The sequence below is a fragment of the Fusarium falciforme genome, chromosome 9, assembly GCF_026873545.1.
Source record: "Fusarium falciforme chromosome 9, complete sequence".
Lineage (NCBI taxonomy): Eukaryota > Fungi > Ascomycota > Sordariomycetes > Hypocreales > Nectriaceae > Fusarium > Fusarium falciforme.
In genome coordinates this window covers 836,685-856,811 of record NC_070552.1, presented here as the reverse complement: position 1 = coordinate 856,811, position 20,127 = coordinate 836,685, and the positions used below count along the sequence as shown (strand labels likewise).

At 54.4% G+C, this 20,127-nt stretch overlaps 7 protein-coding genes across 7 annotated transcripts; 3 read left to right on the top strand and 4 right to left on the bottom strand.

Annotated features, from left to right (window-relative positions):
- Positions 1-290: 290 nt before the first annotated feature.
- Positions 291-2,231, bottom strand: NCS54_01114700 (Hypothetical protein; the record flags this gene model as incomplete). The annotated part of the gene is made up of 1 exon (XM_053156431.1): positions 291-2,231. The coding sequence occupies exon 1, from the start codon at positions 2,190-2,192 to the stop codon at positions 291-293; it is 1,902 nt and encodes a 633-aa protein (XP_053012406.1). The 5' UTR covers positions 2,193-2,231.
- Positions 2,232-3,625: 1,394 nt separating this feature from the next.
- Positions 3,626-5,675, top strand: NCS54_01114600 (Hypothetical protein; the record flags this gene model as incomplete). Its single annotated transcript, XM_053156430.1, has 3 exons — positions 3,626-4,504; positions 4,556-5,147; positions 5,197-5,675. 3 exons carry the CDS (start codon positions 3,626-3,628, stop codon positions 5,673-5,675), a joined length of 1,950 nt encoding a protein of 649 aa, XP_053012405.1.
- A 1,363-nt stretch (positions 5,676-7,038) lies between these two features.
- On the top strand, positions 7,039-10,317 carry NCS54_01114500 (Transcription elongation factor SPT5; the record flags this gene model as incomplete). The annotated part of the gene is made up of 3 exons (XM_053156429.1): positions 7,039-7,347; positions 7,416-9,657; positions 9,707-10,317. The coding sequence occupies 3 exons, from the start codon at positions 7,039-7,041 to the stop codon at positions 10,315-10,317; spliced, it is 3,162 nt and encodes a 1,053-aa protein (XP_053012404.1).
- Positions 10,318-10,734: 417 nt separating this feature from the next.
- On the top strand, positions 10,735-11,233 carry NCS54_01114400 (Hypothetical protein; the record flags this gene model as incomplete). The annotated part of the gene is made up of 2 exons (XM_053156428.1): positions 10,735-11,110; positions 11,160-11,233. The coding sequence occupies 2 exons, from the start codon at positions 10,735-10,737 to the stop codon at positions 11,231-11,233; spliced, it is 450 nt and encodes a 149-aa protein (XP_053012403.1).
- Positions 11,234-11,826: 593 nt separating this feature from the next.
- Positions 11,827-13,710, bottom strand: NCS54_01114300 (Hypothetical protein; the record flags this gene model as incomplete). The annotated part of the gene is made up of 1 exon (XM_053156427.1): positions 11,827-13,710. One exon carries the CDS (start codon positions 13,708-13,710, stop codon positions 11,827-11,829), a length of 1,884 nt encoding a protein of 627 aa, XP_053012402.1.
- Positions 13,711-15,723: 2,013 nt separating this feature from the next.
- NCS54_01114200 (Hypothetical protein) lies at positions 15,724-17,433 on the bottom strand (the record flags this gene model as incomplete). Its single annotated transcript, XM_053156426.1, has 3 exons — positions 15,724-15,853; positions 15,899-16,275; positions 16,324-17,433. 3 exons carry the CDS (start codon positions 17,431-17,433, stop codon positions 15,724-15,726), a joined length of 1,617 nt encoding a protein of 538 aa, XP_053012401.1.
- Positions 17,434-18,418: 985 nt separating this feature from the next.
- Positions 18,419-20,097, bottom strand: NCS54_01114100 (Zn(2)-C6 fungal-type domain-containing protein; the record flags this gene model as incomplete). Its single annotated transcript, XM_053156425.1, has 4 exons — positions 19,623-20,097; positions 19,350-19,573; positions 18,873-19,301; positions 18,419-18,826 (listed from the first exon to the last, which is right to left on the bottom strand). The coding sequence occupies exons 1-4, from the start codon at positions 20,086-20,088 to the stop codon at positions 18,419-18,421; spliced, it is 1,527 nt and encodes a 508-aa protein (XP_053012400.1). The 5' UTR covers positions 20,089-20,097.
- Between the last annotated feature and the right edge of the window lie 30 nt (positions 20,098-20,127).

Below are 20,127 nucleotides of genomic sequence, written 5' to 3'. Positions count from 1 at the left end.
TGGAAGAGGCGGGACAAGTCTTACGTTACCTACCACCATGACAACGCACGAACCTCGGCTCTTCACGACGCACCAGATCTTGATAGCGGCGTTCGGGTATATATGATTAGGAATGCGAACATTGGATCAATGATACCGAATTCATGAGAAAAACTCCTGCTCCTTTGTCCAACTGCTCTCTGCTTGAGGTCAATCTCGGGGACAATACACGCCTCAACCCTTGTAGTCTGATATCTATTCAAGTCCGTATACTGTCATGATTCATATTAAAACGTAAACACTCCTCTTCCCTAGTCCACCTTCTGTTGAGGGTCTGCCAGAAATGCCGGCGGAACGTCACTGTTTTCAGAATTATCCCGTCTGAGCACCACGCTCTGCTGCTGAGGACTGTCCGGGGGATCATGGTCGTGATCCTCGAATCTCGATACCAACAAGTCGGCCGGCACTTCATTATCGCTCTCGTCGTGACTCTCGTCATGGTTCTCCTGGCTTGGTTCCTCGGATTCCTCTCTTGATGCGTTGACATCGGACGACTCTTCCGTGACTGGAGGTTCATCCGAGACACCAAGTGAGTCCTTGAGGAGTGCTCTAGCCTCTAAGAAGGCCTCCAACTCGGCGCCGATAGCACAGATGAGAAGGTTCCAACCCTTCTGCTCAGCTACACCCAGCCGCTCCTCCAGGGCTTCGACGACAGAGTCCATCTTTGCCAGATGATTCTGCATTTTCGTCTGCTGAGATTCATCAGAATCGTCGACTGGTCCAGTCTTTATTAGCTCCCGGAGTCCAGCTTCAAACTCAGCGACGATGCCGGTCACTTCGGTCCAAACCCGAGATCCCTCGTCGAGAGCCTGGCGATCTTTCGATATCTGGGCTTTGCGACGTTCAAGGATCCCAATCTCTCCTTGCCACCACGTCCTGGCCATCTCGGCTGTACGGCGCTCCGGTCTCAGTTGTAGAAATTCTGTTCCTCGCAGTGATTCGACGTCTTCTCTTGACTGCGACTTTGCGCTGGGTCCAAGAGCGTCGATATCCAAGGGAGTAATAGGTGGTCGTTGCATCAGCGCTCGTACTTCCATGTCCACATCTCGTCCAGCAGCTCGGTATCCGCTCAAGCCTGCCTCTCTTCGGTTCTTCACATCCTCCATCTTTTCTCGTACCCATCGACGACGATTTCGCATCCCGACCAGTTTCTCTTCGAGGAGGCGGATATCTTGATCCAAAGCCTCACGCTCTGCGCCAAGCTCGCGCAACTCTCGACCAAGGGGTTCTTCCTCGTTGTTCTCAAGCGTGTCGAGTTCGGCATAAATCTCATCTCTCCTTGTGCTGATCTTGTCGAGGTAGGTGAGAGCATCCTTTCTTTGCGCCAGAGCCGTATCGAGATGGGCGTCCTCTTCTGCCTTTAGTTGAAATAATGCATGCATGGACTGGTGAAGGCCGGTTCGAGCTGACTTCAATCCTCTCGGCTTTTTCGGAGGAGGTTGTCGCACCGGAATGACGTTTCCTTCTCGCGTCGATCTTGTCGGAATGTGCAAAGAGTTGACCATTTGTGACTTGGAGGTGGCTGTAGAGTAAAATGTGCTTTCGCCAGTATCGCTGTCCCGTTCAAAGTCCCTTTCAGAACCATTCCCGCTACCAGCAATTAGCCCCGAGGCTTGTAGGTCCAGAAGCTCTTGAATCTCGCGCTCGATAGCTTTCTCTCTTCGCTGCATACTCCGCCATATTGAATCGCGACGAGGGTGGCTCTCCGGCGGCTTCTGGTCCAGCAAACTGGTGCCGAGCCCGAACCGGGTTGGTGAGAGCAATCCATATCCCCACACGCTGTCACTTTGGTTCGAAGGAATTGGTTGTTGAGAAGAACGCTGGTGGATCAGACCCGACGTAGTAATTGGAGGTGGTGGTCCGGCGTAGAGTGGCTTCGGTCTCGTTCGGGAGGGAGAGTCGGAGTAGCGACGTTTACCATCGCGCGAAGGTGGAGAAGAGGATTGTCGAGTTGACGCAGTGGAAGTAGCTTGAAGTGGCTTTCGAAGCCTGGGGCCTGGGGGCCTTTGGTCGAGGATAGGGTCTTCGGCTCGCGGTTCAAGGTCATCCAAGTCATACTCGCTGACTTCGCGCACAGGAGGGCTGCGTATCGATAAGCTGGAGAGCCCCTGGCGAGGACTCGAGATGCGGTCGAGAATAGACGGTGACGGCATATTGAGGAGGGGTAATTCGGTCGCGAGAGTTGGTATGCGGTGAGGAGAGTAGAAGGGACCAGCGTCGCAAAGGGCAAGATGGTCGCCTACATGCGCTCAGAGTCGGGTAAGAGCTGTCTCACACCGGATCGGTCGAGCGCTGCCAGCTACAATCCGTGAGATTTGTTGCACCAAGTGTCGCGATTCCGAAAAGGCCAGTTGCTGAAGTAGAATCCGCTGTCGTGAATGGCATATGGTGGGTTGGATAAGGTCACAAGGAGATCTGAAACTGAGAATTGAAAGCTTCCAGGGTTGGCATGTGCCCGCCTGGGGTGCACCTGCCATGATTCCCCGTTTGGGAGCTCCTGCGATCCACAGGCGCGGGGAGTGGGGACCTCCAGCCGCGTCACGGGGGTTTCACCTGCCCTCCATGTGATTAAAGTGAAGGTGAGCTCTGTAGGCTTTCCGTGACACCTGCCTATCAGCATGTCAGAAGAACCTTAGCTAAAGGCGTTGCGTGCAGGCAGATTCTATCATATGCTCCTCTAGTCCTTATGGCGTGCCTTATCAGAGAACTTACAGAATAGATGTGAAAGGTTAGGGCTGTCAGCACGAGCGATGAGCAATCCAAGACACGATATCTACCGTTGATAAGCATGCCCAACAGTTAATCATAATACATGACCCTTGGTCGCCTTTCCTTGCTGCCGTTTCAATCTTCCGGCGCATATCATATCAGGGAGGTGGTAACGTTGGAAGTGGAAGGCGCATCCTTGGGCAGGTAGGACTGCTAAACCGGGCAAGATTGGTTTTCATTTCCACCACCACCAACTGTCGCCTGGCCGTCAACTTGCAGCAAACATCTTCTCGCGAGGCGCATCTGTTTGCCCTCGGTTTCGAGAACTCGGCTGTTTCTTGGTGCGAACCATTCATTAAACACTCGTATCCGCGTCCTTCACCTCTGCCTGGGCGCTATTTGGTAGCCTCGCCCGATCGACTCAAACGGAACTGTCTCCGCCGCCCGCACCCGCACTTCTCCAAACTCCCCGCTGAGCATCGTTCGCAACCCATTCCTTTCCCCTTCTTCAACCCTCTCTTGTCTCTGATGCGCGCCCAATAATACACCCAAGGCCGAGGGTTCGTTTCCTCTGTTCCTGCGAGCAACAGGCGCCTGGCACCCGGATGGGACGGACGACTGCAAGCCATCAACTGCCGAGCGAGACCCTCGCATCTTCAGCAGCTAACGGCCGAGGGAGATTCTGTTAACCCACTCTGACTGACTCCAGTCCAGTTCCCGACTTGCATCTCCCGTTGTCGTCTGCGCGCTTCTTTTTTTAAACTCTTTTCCTCTCGTCAGCCACTGTTCCACCATCTGTTCCGGTCTCTGGCGCCAGCCCACCGAGCTTCTTTGGCCAAAAGGGCCCCCAGCCAGAAGTTAGAACACCTCAGTCGCCATGAGCCAATCACAGCAGTTCCCCCCTTCACTGCGTCAGACGCAGGTGGGCTCCTCTTCGTACATGTCTGGTTCTGGTTCTGGCTCTCAGTCTCAGCAAGACGAACTGCACATGCCGGGCTTGAGCCAGACCGGTGCTCCAATCTCCATGTCGCCACAAGACTACGAATTCGCGCCCCAGATCAAGCTCCAAGAGTCGCCTGCCAACCCCCAGTACCAGTCCGCTCCCGTTTCCGCGTCCTCGGTGCCCAACGTCCTCCAACCCGCCGGTGGCCTGTCCGCTCGCGGTGCCCCAGCCTCGCCCAACTTGGCTTCGCCGATGCAGCAGGCCTCTCCTGCCTCATCTCTCTCTCACCAGCCGCCGCCGCAACACCAGCAGCACTCTCACCACTCCCAGCAGTCACTGCATCACCAGTCTCAGCACGGCCAACAGCCCCACGACTACGCCAGCGCGACTGCCGCCACTCCCAGCAAGCCCCCGCTGAGCATGTCCCATAGCTACTCTCGGTCGAGCCCAGCCGCTGCCTACGACGGCTCCTCGAACTACCACGCCTATACTCCTACGACGCCTGGCGGCGCCTCTTCCTCCCACCTCATGTCGCCGCTCGACCCCTCCAAGTACAATGCTCCCGGTTCTCAGCGCACCATCTCCAACACCCCGCTTGGTCTAGCCGACATTCGTCCTCGAGCCGACTCGAGCATGTCTGATGGCGCTCCAGCTAACATAGGAGGATACGACCCAGCCGGCGCGCAACCTGGAACGAGCAATTACCTGGCTCCTTGGGCTATTTATGCCTTTGACTGGTGCAAATGGCCACCTCAGGGCAACGGTGCCGGCAAGCTGGCCGTGGGGAGCTATCTTGAGGATGGCCACAACTTTGTGCGTTGATGACATGCCAACGCATCTTCACCCACCTGCTGACATTTCCAGATCCAAATCCTCGATAGTCACATCATTCAAACTCCCCAGGACGTCTACACGCCAGGCACATCCAAGTATAGCCTCGACTTCACCAAAGTGGCCGAAGCCACCCACTCTTACCCCGTGACCCGATTGCTGTGGGAGCCGCCCTCTTCTCAGAAGCAGTCTACTGACCTGCTTGCGACTTCGGGCGACCACCTGCGTCTATGGTCTCTGCCCAACGAGAACCCTTCGACTCCTAGCAACACGATTGGCCGACGTGACAATGCTGTCACCAAGTTGACGCCGCTTGCTCTGCTATCCAACTCAAAGACTCCAGACCACACCGCACCACTCACGTCACTCGATTGGAACACCGTCTCCCCAAGTCTCATTATTACGTCTAGCATAGATACGACATGTACTATCTGGGATATTCCCTCGCTCACCGCAAAGACTCAACTCATTGCCCACGATAAGGAGGTCTACGATGTGCGGTTCTGCGCTAAGAGCGTAGACGTATTTGTTAGCTGTGGTCAGGATGGAAGTGTTCGCATGTTTGACTTGCGAAGCTTGGAGCACTCGACCATTATCTACGAGCCCACCGGCAAGGAGGAGAGAGGTGGGTTGCCTTGACTTGAATATTGGTACATCTACTGACAGATATCTAGACCCCAACGGCGGTCGAATCAGCCCAACGCTGGCCCAGCAGACAATGGCGAACCCTCCACCTCTGCTACGACTTGCCACCTCACCACACGACACTCATCTCCTCGCCACGTTTGCTCAAGACTCCAACACGATTCGCATCTTGGACGTGAGACAGCCAGGCCAGGCCCTGCTCGAACTCCGCGGCCACGGTGGAGCTATCAACTGCATCGAATGGTCGCCTCTACGACGGGGTATGCTTGCTTCTGGAGGTGACGACTGTCAGGTTCTCCTTTGGGATCTCCTCAACTCCAACAACCATGGATCTCAGCCTATGAACGGCGCGCCTCAACAGGATAACCCTAGAAGCCCTGTGGCCAGCTGGCAATGCGATTACGAGGTTGGAAATCTCGGCTGGGTACCACATCTGCCCAACTCGGAGTGCGGCGAGTGGCTTGGAGTGAGTGCTGGACGTGGCATCTGGGGAACTCGAGTCATGTGAAGACCTGTAATGGGCTGGCGGTGCCATTTGTTATGCATGGGGTAGAGCCCGGGCTCTACTCTGAGGACTGATGATTGATTCATGTAGAATGAGGTTGGTTAGGGTATGGTACATGCATTATGCAAAGCCTGGAGTTTTTCGAAGGGTTTGAAGTTTCCGGAGCATCTGCGACATAGCCGGATTGCTGGATCAAAACGTGGACGGCGCGGTGGCGGGTTGGTTTGGGTCAGGTTAGTGGTTGATGAAAACAACATGAAAGGTGTATCATGGACATTGGCGATCTTTCAACGGACTCGGGTCGCACATGCCGTGATTACCAAGCGATGTATGAGTTTGGCAAAGTCACGACACAGCAGACGACACCTTACGGCCTGAAAGCTTCAGTTCCAATGGCGGGTCATGGATACGCCAGCAGAGACGGGGCTTCCAACCGATGAGGGTATATAGAGGACATGAAGAGATGCGCCCAAGGGGAGAAACTTGGAACGAAGATGCGGGTGGTGATATAGACTTGATTCAACATGCACTACAGACTGTCGATGGACAAAGGAAAAGGGGTAGAGGAGGGGATGCTCTGTATGATAGGGGTTTGCGTTGTGAGATGGTGCCTATCTTGAGGTACATCTCACCAACCACATATGTGTTTACCAGTGACTTGCCTAATTTAACTTTATATACGTTGTGAACCCTCTGTTTTCCTAGACCATCACTCAGGCCCAAGTCTTGCCTCCTGCTGTCTCAACAAACATCCGCCACCCGAGATGCGCTTCTGAGGTTGCAGAACAGTTTATCGCCACTGCAATGAAGCGTCTGTCTTCTTTGAATGATTAGTGTATTGTTTTCGAGCCACTTTAATCGCAGTCAAGCTGGTAGTATCACAAGTTTGTCGTCGAGAGGTGCTCCTTTTGCCCGACTTCGCTCATTCAGGATGGGACCTCGACCAACAGGCACAGTGAAGTTATACCATAAGCATAAGAATATTACCAATTTCAGCGAAGACCTGACTTCTAAATGCCATAACACTACCTAGTGAGTCCTTGATGGTTGGCCGTGATGTATGTACAGTGTGTATTACAGTGTTCGGATCAAATTAGCACGTGTCACATAACGCGTTATGCGACTTGTGCAGCGCCTGACTTGCCTGCACAACGGCCGGGATTTTGCCGTTCAGCATCAAGCTCTGGAAACCTTGAATCTTAGACCTCTCATCGCTCGAGGTTCTTTGTCATCCATCAAAGCGCTTCTCTTTTCTTTCTTTCTCATCGTCGCCTCTTAATTCTCTTTTCTTCCTCCTTTCATATTCCTCGAGCAAACCCCCCAAACCGATCCCCGACGCGCTACGTGTCGCGGCCTCCTCGCCACGATGTCTTCCCACGACCCTTCGCGCTTCGACGACTCGGAGGATGAGGAGGATTTCAATCCCGCGCCAGCTGACATGTCTGATGAGGAGCAAGATGGTGATGATCAACAATCGAGATCGCGAGCTCGTGACAGCAGCCCTGCGCATCGCGATGATGACGATGATGAGGACGAGCGACCCGCGAGATCGCGACATGTTGACGACGATGAAGAGGAAGAGGAAGAAGAAGATGACGATGGAAGACGCCGCGATGATGATGATGACGAGGATGAGGAGGAGGAGGAAGATGACGAAGACGAGGATGTCCAGCAGGTGAGTCTGTCCTTTGCGCCAGCGGGTGGTCTGGTATCTCCCCAGAGCCATACTAATTGTCCGCTCAGGGGCATCGTCGGAAGCGCCGCAAGGAGAGAGGCGCCAATTTCTTCGATATCGAAGCCGAAGTCGACGACGAGGATGAAGGAGAGGACGACGAAGTCCTTGGCGAGGAGATAGGAGACTTTATCGCCAACGAGCATCCCGACGACATGCCTGGATCTGGTGGAATCAATGACGACCGACGACATCGCGAGCTCGATCGACGCCGAGATATGGAATCGAGCATGGATGCTGAGAAGCAGGCAGAAATCCTGCGACAGCGATACGGTAACCGACGCTCGGGCAAGGGCTTCCGAGACGCTACCATCGTCCCGAAGCGACTCCTCCTCCCCAGTGTTGATGACCCCAGCATCTGGGCCGTCCGATGTAAGGAAGGCAAAGAGCGAGAGGTTGTATTTTCCATCATGAAGCGCATTGAGGAGCGAGCTGGTACCAAGGATGAGCTCGCCATCACTGCTGCTTTTGAGCGCGGTGGCACCGAATCGGTGATGAAGGGCTTCATCTACGTTGAGGCGCTACGCCAGACCGACATCATGAGAGCGCTGGACAGTATGCTTAATGTGTATCCCCACTCCAAGATGGTTCTGGTCGAGATCAAGGATATGCCTGAGCTCTTCCGGGTTCAAAAGACTCCTACTCTGGCCCCTGGCGCTTGGGTCCGCCTCAAGAGGCCTATGAAGCACAGCGGAGATTTGGCGCAAGTCATCGACGTTACTGAGAATGGTCTGGAGGCTCGTGTTCGTTTCATTCCCAGACTGGACTATGGTATGCGCGACGATGCCTTCGCAGGAGTTACTGCAGATGGCAAACGTAAGCGACCCTTTGGCGCCAGCGCAGGTCCTCGACCTCCGCAGAGACTGTTCAGCGAGATCGAGGCTCGAAAGAGACACCCGCGACACATCCAGGGAAACCCCACCACCAACACTTGGCAATACATGGGTGACGAATTCGAGAATGGTTTCCAAGTCAAGGATATCAAGATTCAGCAGCTTACCGTGGCCGGAGTCGAGCCATCTCTTGAGGAAGTGACACGATTCGCCTCCAACGCCGAGGATGGCACTGAGAACCTTGACCTGAAGGCCTTGGCAGCTAGCTTGAAGGATAGTGGAGCTCGAGCTACATATCTGCCCGGCGACATCGTTGAGGTCTACACGGGTGAACAGAAGGGTGTGGTGGGTAAGGCGATGAGAGTTCAGACTGACGTCGTGTCCATCACGGTCACGGAGGGTGACCTCGTGGGCCAGGAGATTGACGTTCCCATCAGGGCTCTGCGCAAGCGTTTCAGAGTCGGTGACCATGTCAAGGTCATTGGTGGTAGCAAGTTCCGAGATGAGGTCGGAATGGTTGTCAAGATCCAGGATGACCGTGTGACTCTGCTGTCGGATCAGACCAACGCTGAGATCACCGTCTTCAGCAAGGATCTTCGCGAAGCCAGTGACATTGGCGGACAGGGTTCTCTCGGCCAGTACTCTCTTCACGACCTTGTCCAGCTGGATCCTACCACTGTGGGTTGTGTTGTCAAGGTCGACCGTGAGTCGCTCGTTGTTCTCGATCAGTTCGGAGACACCCGTCAGGTGATGCCATCGCAAATCGCCAACAAGCTTCCGAAGCGAAAGAACGCTGTGGCTGCCGACCGAAACGGCTCCGAGATTCGATTTGAGGATGTCGTCAAGGAGTACACGGGTCAACAGCGTCAGGGCAAGATCATCCACATCCACCGCTCTTATGTGTTCTTGCACACCAACGATAGCAAGGAGAATGCGGGTGTCTTTGTCACCAAGGCTAGCATGGTTAACACCATTGCAGCCAAGGGTGGCCGAGTCAGTGGCGGATCATCAGGCCCTGACTTGAACGCCATGAACCCAGCGCTCAAGCTCCACAAGAACGGCAACGAGAACAAGCCCGTTCAGCCTGCTAAATCCTTTGGCCGCGACAAGGCGATTGACCAGACTGTTATTATCAAGAAGGGCGCCTACAAGGGTCTACTGGGTATTGTCAAGGACACGACAGACACACATGCTCGTGTTGAGCTGCATACGAAGAGCAAGACGATCACAGTTCCGAAAGACTGCCTGAGCTTCAAGAACAAGACTACAGGAGCCACAATTGAGATCGGTGGCCGAGGCCGTGGAGGCTACTCAGGAGGCGCTGGACGAGGTGGTGACAGAGTGCCAGGATGGCAGGGAGGTTCTCGCACGCCCATGGCTTCTGGCGGCTCGGATCGGGTGCCTGCCTGGGGATCCCGAAGTAAGTTCTGTTGTTTGGAACAATGTTTCTTGATGCTAACTCGCAATAGCACCCGCAGCAGGTGGCCGAACACCGGCCTGGAAGGCTCACGACATGTCCGGAGCGCGCACACCCGCTTGGGCCGATGGCTCTCGAACGGTCAACCCTTATGATGGTAGCCGAACTGCCTACGGCTCTGGCTCGCGCACACCTGCCTGGCAGGCTGGAGGCAGAACTCCTGCTCATGGAGATGCCTTTGGTGCTGGATCACGCACTCCAGCTTACGGTGGAGGAGACAGCTGGGGATCAGGCTCCAAGACTCCTGCTTGGGGAGTGTCGGCACCAACCCCAGGAGCCAGCGGCAACGACTCATGGGGCTACACACCTGGCGCATCTGGATCAGCCTATGATGCTCCTACACCCGGAGCAGCTCTCGGGGCACCAACTCCTGGCGCGATGAACGCTCCCACGCCCGGCGCCTACTCGGCTCCCACACCTGCAGTCAACGCACCTACTCCCGGAGGCTGGCAGGGCGGATGGGGAGCAGACTCGGCCCCAACTCCCGCAGCTGGAGCTCCCACGCCGGCTGCAAGTGGCTACTACGGTGCTCCTACGCCTGCAGCCTATGGAGCACCAGAGACTCCCGCAGCTTCTGGTCCTCGATACACCGACGATGACTGATTGAGGCGACTTGAGGGATAGGGTGCAAGGAAGGATGCAAAAGGCGTTTCGGTGAAGAGAGAAGTGTGATTGTATAATTAGGCTCAATTACCACATTTTTAGTAAAGCTGCGAGCTTGCAGTGAAAATGACCGTCTTGACTATTTACCGTTTAAGCGCAAGGTCATATCCTGGCTTGATTAATACATATTGTCGTTGTATCTGGATAATTCATGGTGTGATGCCTGTGTAGATACTTGATGTGACGCAGCCTTTGACCCGAGGATTTCCGGCTTATCGATAAGACAAGTTACTGAGGGTGGCCATCTTTTCCACCATCACCCACTGTACTTGACGTCTTCAACAGCAATTGAAGCGACTCCAACAGCGTCGCATTGACCAATTACGTCCAAGATCTCTTTCTTACTCTAAATACATCATGTCGTTACTTCAAGCGCCTCGAAGACAGCTCTTGGAACGCCTCCCTCGAGCTTGCGCGATCAGTACCGAATGCCCTCTCCAACAACGCCTCCAGCACCAACTTCAATCGCCCTCGACACCCCGACGCCTCTTGTCAACGACTGTCACACGGTCGTATGCCTCTCGCCGGCGCTCACCGGACAATGAGACTATCCAGCGCGTCAAGCGGCTGCAAGAGGCCAAGTTGGCAAAGGACCAGTCGCTCCAAGGCATAAACAAGGCCGAAAAGGAGAAGGAGTATAAGAAGCGGTACAATTCGGCGGCGAGGAAGTGGACGGCGTCCATAATTGCACTGCCGATCTTGCTGGTGACGAGCTACTACTTGTTTGACCGATGTGAGTTTGTCTAGGTTTGGATGAGTGATGGAAGCTGACTTTTGAGCAGTGGTTAGAGGGAATAAGCAGAAGGAGATGCCAAAGCAACCAGCCGCGTTGGGGGGGATGCCAGAGCCGCGTTGAATGTCTCTGAGGCAGGAGGATCGTGACGTATGAGAACGAAGTCGGCCGCTCAGACATTGAGACGCGTGGACACGGATGCCCGATGAGCTTCGGTTCACTCAATCAGAGTCTGAGCACACGATATGGCAAGAGGTGTCAATCTACAATGTAACCCGTCTTATCCGTTTGACAAACGCCAAGACGGCACCAGAGGCAGAAAGTGAGACGCCACTGGATAAGGGGACGGAGGAAGACATGGCAGTTCCAATTTCCCAGGCTCAGCTTGACGGGCATAACCAAGACGCCGCTTCCGGCCGGCTAGAGATTGGTGAAAACGGTGGCTAGTCAAGCCATGGCTATTATCACGACAGGAGGAACAACTCTTGGAGCACAGAAGAAGGGAAGTTTTATAGCAAGTATAGTCATACAAAGGGTATATGTTCATGTCTGGAAATGGACGATTTAGAAATTAGGTACGGTACATATATGTGCACTCCGTTTTCCTCCGCTTCAATCAACACGCAACATGTCCTAGAAGGTGAAATAGTTACACTCGTGAAGCAGTCGTTTGTACAAGCCGCCGCAACCTCACGAGAAGGCCCGGACTAGGACGCTTAGTGGCCAGGGCCGTTCTTCTTGTTCTTCTTGGGCCACTTGCAGCTGAAGCACTTGGGCTCGTAGAAGAAGTCGACCAGGTAGTTGTTCTCCTTGACCTTGCCGCCGGAGTACAGGATACACTTGGCCGGCCTGCCGTTCTGCTTCTTGGTGAACATGAAGAACTCGCAGGTGGTGCTCGACTCGATACAGGTCTTGGCACAGGCTCCGAGGTTGTCGTTGTCGCCGTTGCCGATGACGACGCCGTTCTTGACGTAGCCGCGGGTTCCGCAGTTGGAGTCTCGCTCACACTGGCTGAAGGAGGCAGTGTACTTGGGGCAGACGGCAGAGGTGCTGCTGGGAGCCTCAGAAGTGGTAGTAGCGGCGGTGGTGGTGGTGGCAGGCTCAGGGGCACAGCCGTAGCACTTCTCAATGTCGTAGTACTTGGGAGTCTCGTAGTTGCAGGGTTTGAACTTGAGCTCGCTGAGGGGAGCGTCGTAGAGCTGGCACTGGCTGCCGAAGGTGGCGAAGCTGTAGGACTTGCAGCCGGGCTTGGCGAGACACTCGATGCCACACTTGGCCGCGGACTCGGCCTCGAAGGCGACGCCGAGCCAGTGCTTGTCGCAGTCGGAGTCGACGGTGCCGTGGACACCGCAGCCCTGGGGGGCGGGGACGATGGGGGTGAAGTAGGTGCAGGTCTCGGAGGTGGTGGTGCTAGGGGCAGCGGTTGTCGAGGTGGTGCCGATGGTGGAGGAGGAGAAGGTGGTGGACACGGTGGAAGACTCAGTGGACGAGGCGGTGGTGCTCTCAGTCGAGGAAGCAGTGGTGGACTCAGTCGAGGAAGCGGTGGTGGTTCCAGTGGTAGACTCGGTGGACGAGGCAGTGGTGCTCTCAGTGGAAGAGGCGGTGGTAGACTCGGTCGAGGAAGCAGTGGTGGTTCCAGTGGCGGACTCAGTAGAGGCCGTGGTGGTTCCGGTGGTAGAGGCAGTCTCAGTAGAGCTGGAGGCGGTCTCGGTGGAGGACGAGGCAGACTCGGTAGAAGAAGAAGCAGACTCAGTCGAGGAAGAGGCGGTCTCAGTGGAAGAAGCCGACTCAGTGGACGAAGAAGCAGTCTCGGTAGAAGAGGAGGCAGTTCCCGTGGAAGAGGAAGCAGACTCGGTGGAGGAAGAGGCAGTCTCAGTGGAAGAAGAGACGGTCTCGGTGGAGGAGGTGGCGGTAGCAGTAGCCGTGGTAGAGACAGTCTCGGTGCTAGACTGAGAAGCAGACTCAGTGCTGCTGGAGCCGGTGGTGGACGAGGCAGTCTCGTGGCCGCAGCCGAAGCAGTTCTCGAGGTCGTAGTACTTCTGGGAACCAGAGTCCTCAGAACCGTAGAAGCCAAGATCCGTGCGGGAGACGGTGTACAGTGTGCAAGGGGTGGTGTCGACAGCATAGTCGTTGAAGGAGAAAGAGACACAGCCGATGGTCTTGCCGCACAGGTTACCGCAGTCCTTGACGCTGTAGGCGGTGTTGTCGCCGGGGATGATCTTGCCTTCAGTGTTATCGGCGAAACCCGGGTTTCCGCAGTCCTCGGGTTGGGGCTCCAGGGGAGTGTAGTAGGTGCAGGCTCCGGAGGAGGTGGTCGAGGCCGAAGCAGAGACGGTGCTGCTGGACTGGGTCTCGCTGGACTGAGTCTCGGTGGTAGAGACGGAGATGGTGGTGCTGCCAGTCTCGGAGGCAGTGGTGCTGGTGGCAGTGGTGTCGGTGCCCTTGCCGGTGCCGCTGGTGCTGGCAGACTCAGTGGAAGAAGCAGACTCGGTGCTGGAGGCAGTCAGGCTGGTGGTGACCTTGGGACGGCAAGGCGAGGCGCTGGCCAGGGGAACGGCCAGCGCGGCCAGGACGGCCGTGAAGACCTTGGCAGAAGGCATTGTTGTGTGAATAGAGATTAGACTAAGTTAAAAGAAACGATTGTAGTAGGAACTGGGGAAACAGATCCGGTTGGTGATAATGAGCGAGTGAACTGTCTAACAAACGACAACAGCAACAACGGAAGAAAAGAATGATACCGCTGAAGTGAGAAAAGAAACTCTGTGAAGGCTGCCAGGCTTCTGACGGGATATATACCACTCAGTCCCGAGGTTGCCATCACCACTGGGTGAAATTAACCGATCGGACCATCCGGTCCCGCTAGCGTCAAGAGAGAGACTCTTCCGGGCTCATGGTCAAACGGTGGAACTAGCCCGCGGGCGGATGGGCCCAGAAGTTGAGCGCCAACAAAAAAAGAAGACGCCGTCTCTCCGACTAGAAGCGGTGATGAGGTCAGGGCGAGATGCACTGGTTGGACGGCGAGGGTCCGGCGCGCGGAAAGCTCGCAACCCAGCATGTCGTCCTAGTTCGGGAGGGGTCTAGCCAGGAACGAGCACAGCAGTCAGGGGGGCCAAGTTCAGCTGCAGACGCGCTGAGGCTATCGACGCCTCCCTAATAGGAAGAATCGATAGTTCAGCTGGGTGGCGGTTAGGAAGCTGGTCAAACCCTGGTTGGTGATCCCTGTAAGCGTGGGCCCTCCCCACTTAGTTAGTCAGGGGTCGGTTAACGGGAGAGGTCGAACTGGGGGCGAGAAGGTTTTTGTTGTCAACGTCGGGACCGACGGCGCGGTACCGTGAAATTGAAGGAAGAGGGAGACGGAGAAAGAGGGGATGTTGGTGTTGGCCCTGTTGGGGCTGAGTAGGGAGAGACATACCGGAGTCTGAAACGCAAGGCTGGATGAAGATGGAGATGTTGTAGAAGAAGTCGTTTTTGTGGCTGTTATCTGTGAAAGACGATGGTTACGAGTTACCAGTTTGTGTAAGCAGTCTGGCTCCTTTCTTTCTTCTTCCTCTCTTCTCCTGACAAGCTGATACAACCTCTTGTGAGGCGAGTAGGCCAACGCCACGAATCTCCACCACTTCTTGGAGTGGGCGCGTATTTACAGCATCACAGCTTGCACTGCGCAGCACTAACAGACCTCGCCTACCGTAGACCGCGATGGCCGACGACCGACAATTCTCGGAGAATAGCGAAAGCAAAGAACCGGTCTCTTTCTAGAAAAACAAGGTTCATCTGCCCATCTCCCGCGGAACCTGTTTGTCTCTGCCCTACCAATTCTTGGCCAAACAAGTTCCAAGTGGGGACAGCCTAAAGACGCTCTGTGTAATTTTAAATCATGTCGGCGCCAGGAGGCTTTTTTTTGGGCTGTGGCTTGCTAAACGGCGCGAGACTGTCTCCTGTCAGAGTCATCATCAATCGGGTCTATCGAGTGTCTTTATCGAGACTAATGAGGACTTGCAGTGTCAAGCTGGGGAAAGGAATGACGATGTGCATTCTTAAAAGATACTCGGCCGAAATATGCTTTTCCCCATGTTTTTGATCTCTTAAGAGAGGTGATATTGATGTTTCTACCGAGGGCCCGCAAAATGTTTGCAAGATTTGTTTGTTAGCACGGGTCATCGAATGAGCCGAGTCTGCCTTGCCCTGCTCTGCCCTGGCAAGGATGTGGTTCCTCTCTACGGTTCTGCCCAGCTGAGCTCACAAAGCACGGATTCTTACATGTGCTGCCCCGTTCAACGTTTGTTCCTGTGGAGACTCTTTGAAAGAAGCAAATCAAACCGAAAGACTGCCGGCAGATAAGGGGGGCGCACGAGTTTCAGCGTGAGTCAAGATGGGGCAGTCTTGAAGAGTCGAGAGCGGATCAACAATGATAAGCGCTGCCAGATCTGGGCAGAGAAACACGAGCTGGGATGGCCCCCCTGTTCGTTTGGGCTCCCCTACGCTAATATGAGCTGGCTGTTTTGTTAGAGGCTGTGCCAAGGACCGGTTCACGGTAAGACGGCAGTGTACGGTGACCTGAGATGCCATTTGTTTCTATCGGCTGTGTTCTACGGATGCGACCGACAGAAGGCCGTCTACTGATATCTTAGCTTGGTGATGGTGGTCCCATCTTCTAGGACGTGGGTTTCCTCCTCCAGCTTGGTTCCTCGCCAGCGAGGAATGGCGATTGTCCACATGTACCAGTATACAACACCCAAAGCGAATCTGTAACTGTTAGCATTGACCTTCACAAAGAGGCCAGTGACTTACATGCTCAATCCCACAACCGCATACGTCGCCGTCTCATCCGGAGGCCGGAAGAACGGCGCAGCCAACAACGCACAGCTCAGCGCTATCCTTAGAAACACGGCCGGCAACCACGCCCTGAACGGACGCTTCAGGTCCGGCCTCTCCACCCGGAGCTTGACGAGGCCGATGGCCACCGCCAGCGCGATCATCTGCCCGGCGTACCCGTCGATCTCGAGCACCAGGGAGTAGATGTCGCCCGTCGGGAGCACCATTACTAAGAAAGAGGGGATGTAGTGGATTAGGAACCCGCCTAGGGGGGAGTTGAAGGGGCGCGAGGAGGAGAGGAGGGATGAGTAGGGGAGGAAGCCTTGTCGGGCAATTTCTTGCTTGATTCGGGCCTGGGGGTTGTTAGTCTCTGTCTGAGGGGATTGGTAGGGCTACAGTACCATGGCGAATGCTACCACGAGGACGTTGCCAATGGCAGATGAAGCAACCGCCATAGGAAGAACCTTGCGACCAAAGCTCTCTCCAAAGAGCTTCTCAAAGAAGAGCGCTGCGACGAGTTCACCGCTGCCTCTAATGTCCTCGATGGGTACCACAAGGAAGTACGCGACATTAATAAGGAGATACATGCCGCACGCCGTCGCCAGGGCCGTCAGCGCGACAGACCTCAAGGTCCGCACGGGGTTCTTGACCTCGTTCATCACATTGGTCACATTATCAAGACCAGCGTATGAGTAAAAGACTTTGAAGAGCGAAGTCGCGATGACGCCCCAGTTCCAGCTGCTATCATCCCACAGGTGCTCCCATGCGAGTTGACCCTTGGGCACAGCGTCGATGTTGGGGCGGAAGAGGACGACGTAGAAGCCCGAGAGGATCATGAACAGAATGATGGCGATCTTTATCCAGCCGAGGAAGTTTTGGATTCTGATTCCCGTCTTGGGGACTACTCCGTGGATTATGGTCACGGCTGTCAAAAGCCCGACGGCGAGGGTTTTGCTCCAGAAGTCATCGTCTTTGTTGATGCCAAAGGCGAAGAGCGTGTATTGTGCAAAGATGATACAGTTACTGGCCGTGAAGCCAAGTAGCACGGCGTATATAGCGAATAATGTGGATGCGAGTAATCGTGGTCGTCGATATGTAAACTCGATAAAGACCTTGTCGCCTCCAGATCTCGGAAGCATGCATCCGTACTCGAGGGATACTGCCAACCCGCACGCGCCGATGGCAGCCCCAACGACCCATAGAAGCAGAGATAAACCAGGGCTTCCGACGGATTGAACTATTGTCCCTGGAGTCGCAAAGATGCCGCTCCCGACGACGCGCGAGATGACGAGGATGTAGGCGCTCTGCCACGAGAGGGTCCGACCGATCGGGGACGTCTCGGGGAGGACGTCGTCTTCGACGGAGCGCGAGGGTTCAACAGCTCCAACGGCGATTTCGCCTTCGTCTACGGAGCTCGGAGGTGACGTGGGTGTCTTGTCAACAGAGCCATATGAATCTTGACTTGACGGTCGCTGCAGCAGCGGCTGCTTTTGAGGAGCGTTTCGCGTCATGACATTTGCGATGATGATCCCTCTTTACCAAGCCTTGGGAGGCATGGGTTTATAAGAGGTATGGGTGAAGACGTGATCGAGGTCATGGTTGATAAGCTGCGAGACATCCGGATGTTCCTTGGCGTGTGATGGGCTGTGATGGTGTTGTTCGTCAGGCGTGATGAGGATGACGCGATCGCTTGGGGGGTCTAGCATCAACACGTGTCGTAAGCTGTGTTTCAGATGATTGTGAAACTTGATGGCTTGAAGTATAAGAAAGAAGTGAACTTTATTCATTATTTACGTGGTTTTCTTTGATTTGAGAGAGTTGTGGTGCTGTACTGCTCCTTGCTTGTTCACAGTTGCGTCAGCTTGCAGATATCACCGTTGCTACTCAAACAACCGAGATAGGAGTGGTATTGAGAGATTGGCCCCCATATCGAAGAATGACATCATACTTCCCATATTAAACGTCAAATCAAAAAGTCCCTGACGCAACGTTGAGGAAGAAAGCTATTAATAATTCCCCAATAACGCGTGTCTGTAGGGTAAGACGTGATAAGATCAACGCCGAACACCGCAGGATGATATCCCACTCTAGCACCCTTGTTGACGACTTTCACATGCTCACAAAATTTTAGGCTGATTGCTAATTTATTTCATGATACGTATTGGATAGCTATGGCTTTGCCAATAAGTAGTCTACTATTACCAAATGGAATATTTCCAACCCGTGAAATCCTTCTTCACTGAAGTCATCTGGTAGAGACTATTTGCATCAAATGAGGCCGTGACACGCATCATAATGCTTTGAGAAACGATATTCCCTTCATTAGACAAATTTGTTGTCTCCCACGCTGGTGCTATCTGGCTACTGTCTGTCCTAAGCTTTCAAACCAGACGTGAACTCTTCAAAGCCCCCCAAAACACGCTGCCTATTAATAATACACTACCATCAAGACCGTGACGCCGTACCTTTCTTTGCTTCCACCTCGAGACTTGTTATTCATATCAGAATAGCACAAACTCCCATATCTGCCATAGCGTGCCTCGCACTCCAAAGCTTATCCGGATACTGTTCCCTCTGCTTCCAAGCATGCTTAACAATCCGATACACCGTGCCGCAATTTGTAAACCCAGCTTCTGACCTACTAAGCAGCCCCTTGAGCAGATCGTCGAAATACTGTTGCTGTGGAGGAAGCGCCATCGATCCAGCTACGCAAAGAGGCCACGGCGTCCCGCGTAGTGAGATGTTGGCGGGCATCTGCTCCAGGACTTCGATTACTCGCAAAACCGCTTGGTGCGGATCGGGTGCTGTTAGGCCATATTCTGATGCTAGGGTGTATAATTGGACGAGGGCTGAGGTTGCGAAGAGGTGGGTTACCGAACGTGTTACTGACGTTGACTGCTTTGTCTGATATTCGTTAGTTTTTGATAGTTTGAGACAGTGATGGACCTACCACTGATTCAACTTCCAGAGTTGCTTCCATTCCGTCAAATATTTGCTTCTCGAGCTCGAGGATGCTTTCCTGCAAGGTCTCGGTGCTCATCGAACCAGCCTTTGAATCAACAGCCACCAAGTCCCCAATCGCAATCATAATAGAGTTCTGACACCCCATGACTCTCGATATGTCAATCTTGCCAGCATCGAGCCACTCGCGGTACGGCAACTTCGGCGATGCACCCGTAGAGACCGGAGCGAGGACGTCGATCCAGAGGAGATTCGCCAGGAGAAACTTTTGCGCCGTGTTCATGCCCCGAAGAAAGTCAAAGTCTGGGCTCGAGGGGTCTGGTGGGCAAAAGTCGAATTCGGAGGGTTTTAGGCCGTTGGCGACCGTTACGAGGGCGTTGAAGTGTGGTTCCCAGTTGCTTGTGCCTCCTTGGAAGACCTGGAATATCAGTACGGGGTGAGAAAGGTTGGAGAGTGGGAGGTGTACCTCGAAACTTATTAGAAACATGCCGCCTGCTAGAAACTCGAGCCATTCTTCGCGGCTGTCGGCGAATCCGCCTACTTCTCGACGACCTATTATTTGTCGAAGTTCTTGTAGGGCTTTTGTGTGATAGTTGAGGAGTTCATCTTCTTGGTTTTCTGTTCGGTATGGTGAGGAGATATGTTGATGGAATGCAGATAGTGTAAGAGCAGCATTGCGTAGAGGAGCACCTTTCGATATGTTAGTACAAGTTGGGTTGGTTTGAAGAGAGATGCATACTTCGCTCGAGGAGAAAGAATAACCATCCTCGCCCTCCTTCTTCAGGTGCATCAACATAGAATGTATACTGGATAGGAAATATGTAATCCAAGTAATGAACAAGATACTGCGCCTCTCTAAACGTCGTGTTCCTCGCCTGCGAGTCGGAAGTAGAAGCGACAACAGCATCATCCTTGAGCCTAGCAGCAGCACCCGCCCTCGAAGCCTGCGCAGCCTGAGCGGTCGCCTGGGCGAGCCGCCTATTCTGGACCCTCTTGACGCGCCGAAAGTTCTCCTTGACGGCGGCTTTGATGCGTTGTAGTTCTTCCTGCAGGAGGGCCTCATCGGCCATCCACTCCGGCGCGTCGAGGTCGTAGCCGTGGCATTCGATGTGTCTGTCGGTGCACTCTTTGCAGTCGGGGACTTGCTCGTCGCATTTTCTATGACGGATGCGACATGTCCAGCAGCCCCTGCGTCCCCGTGTCATTGTGTCTGAGAGGATTGCAAGGTGGGAAATGGGAGGTTC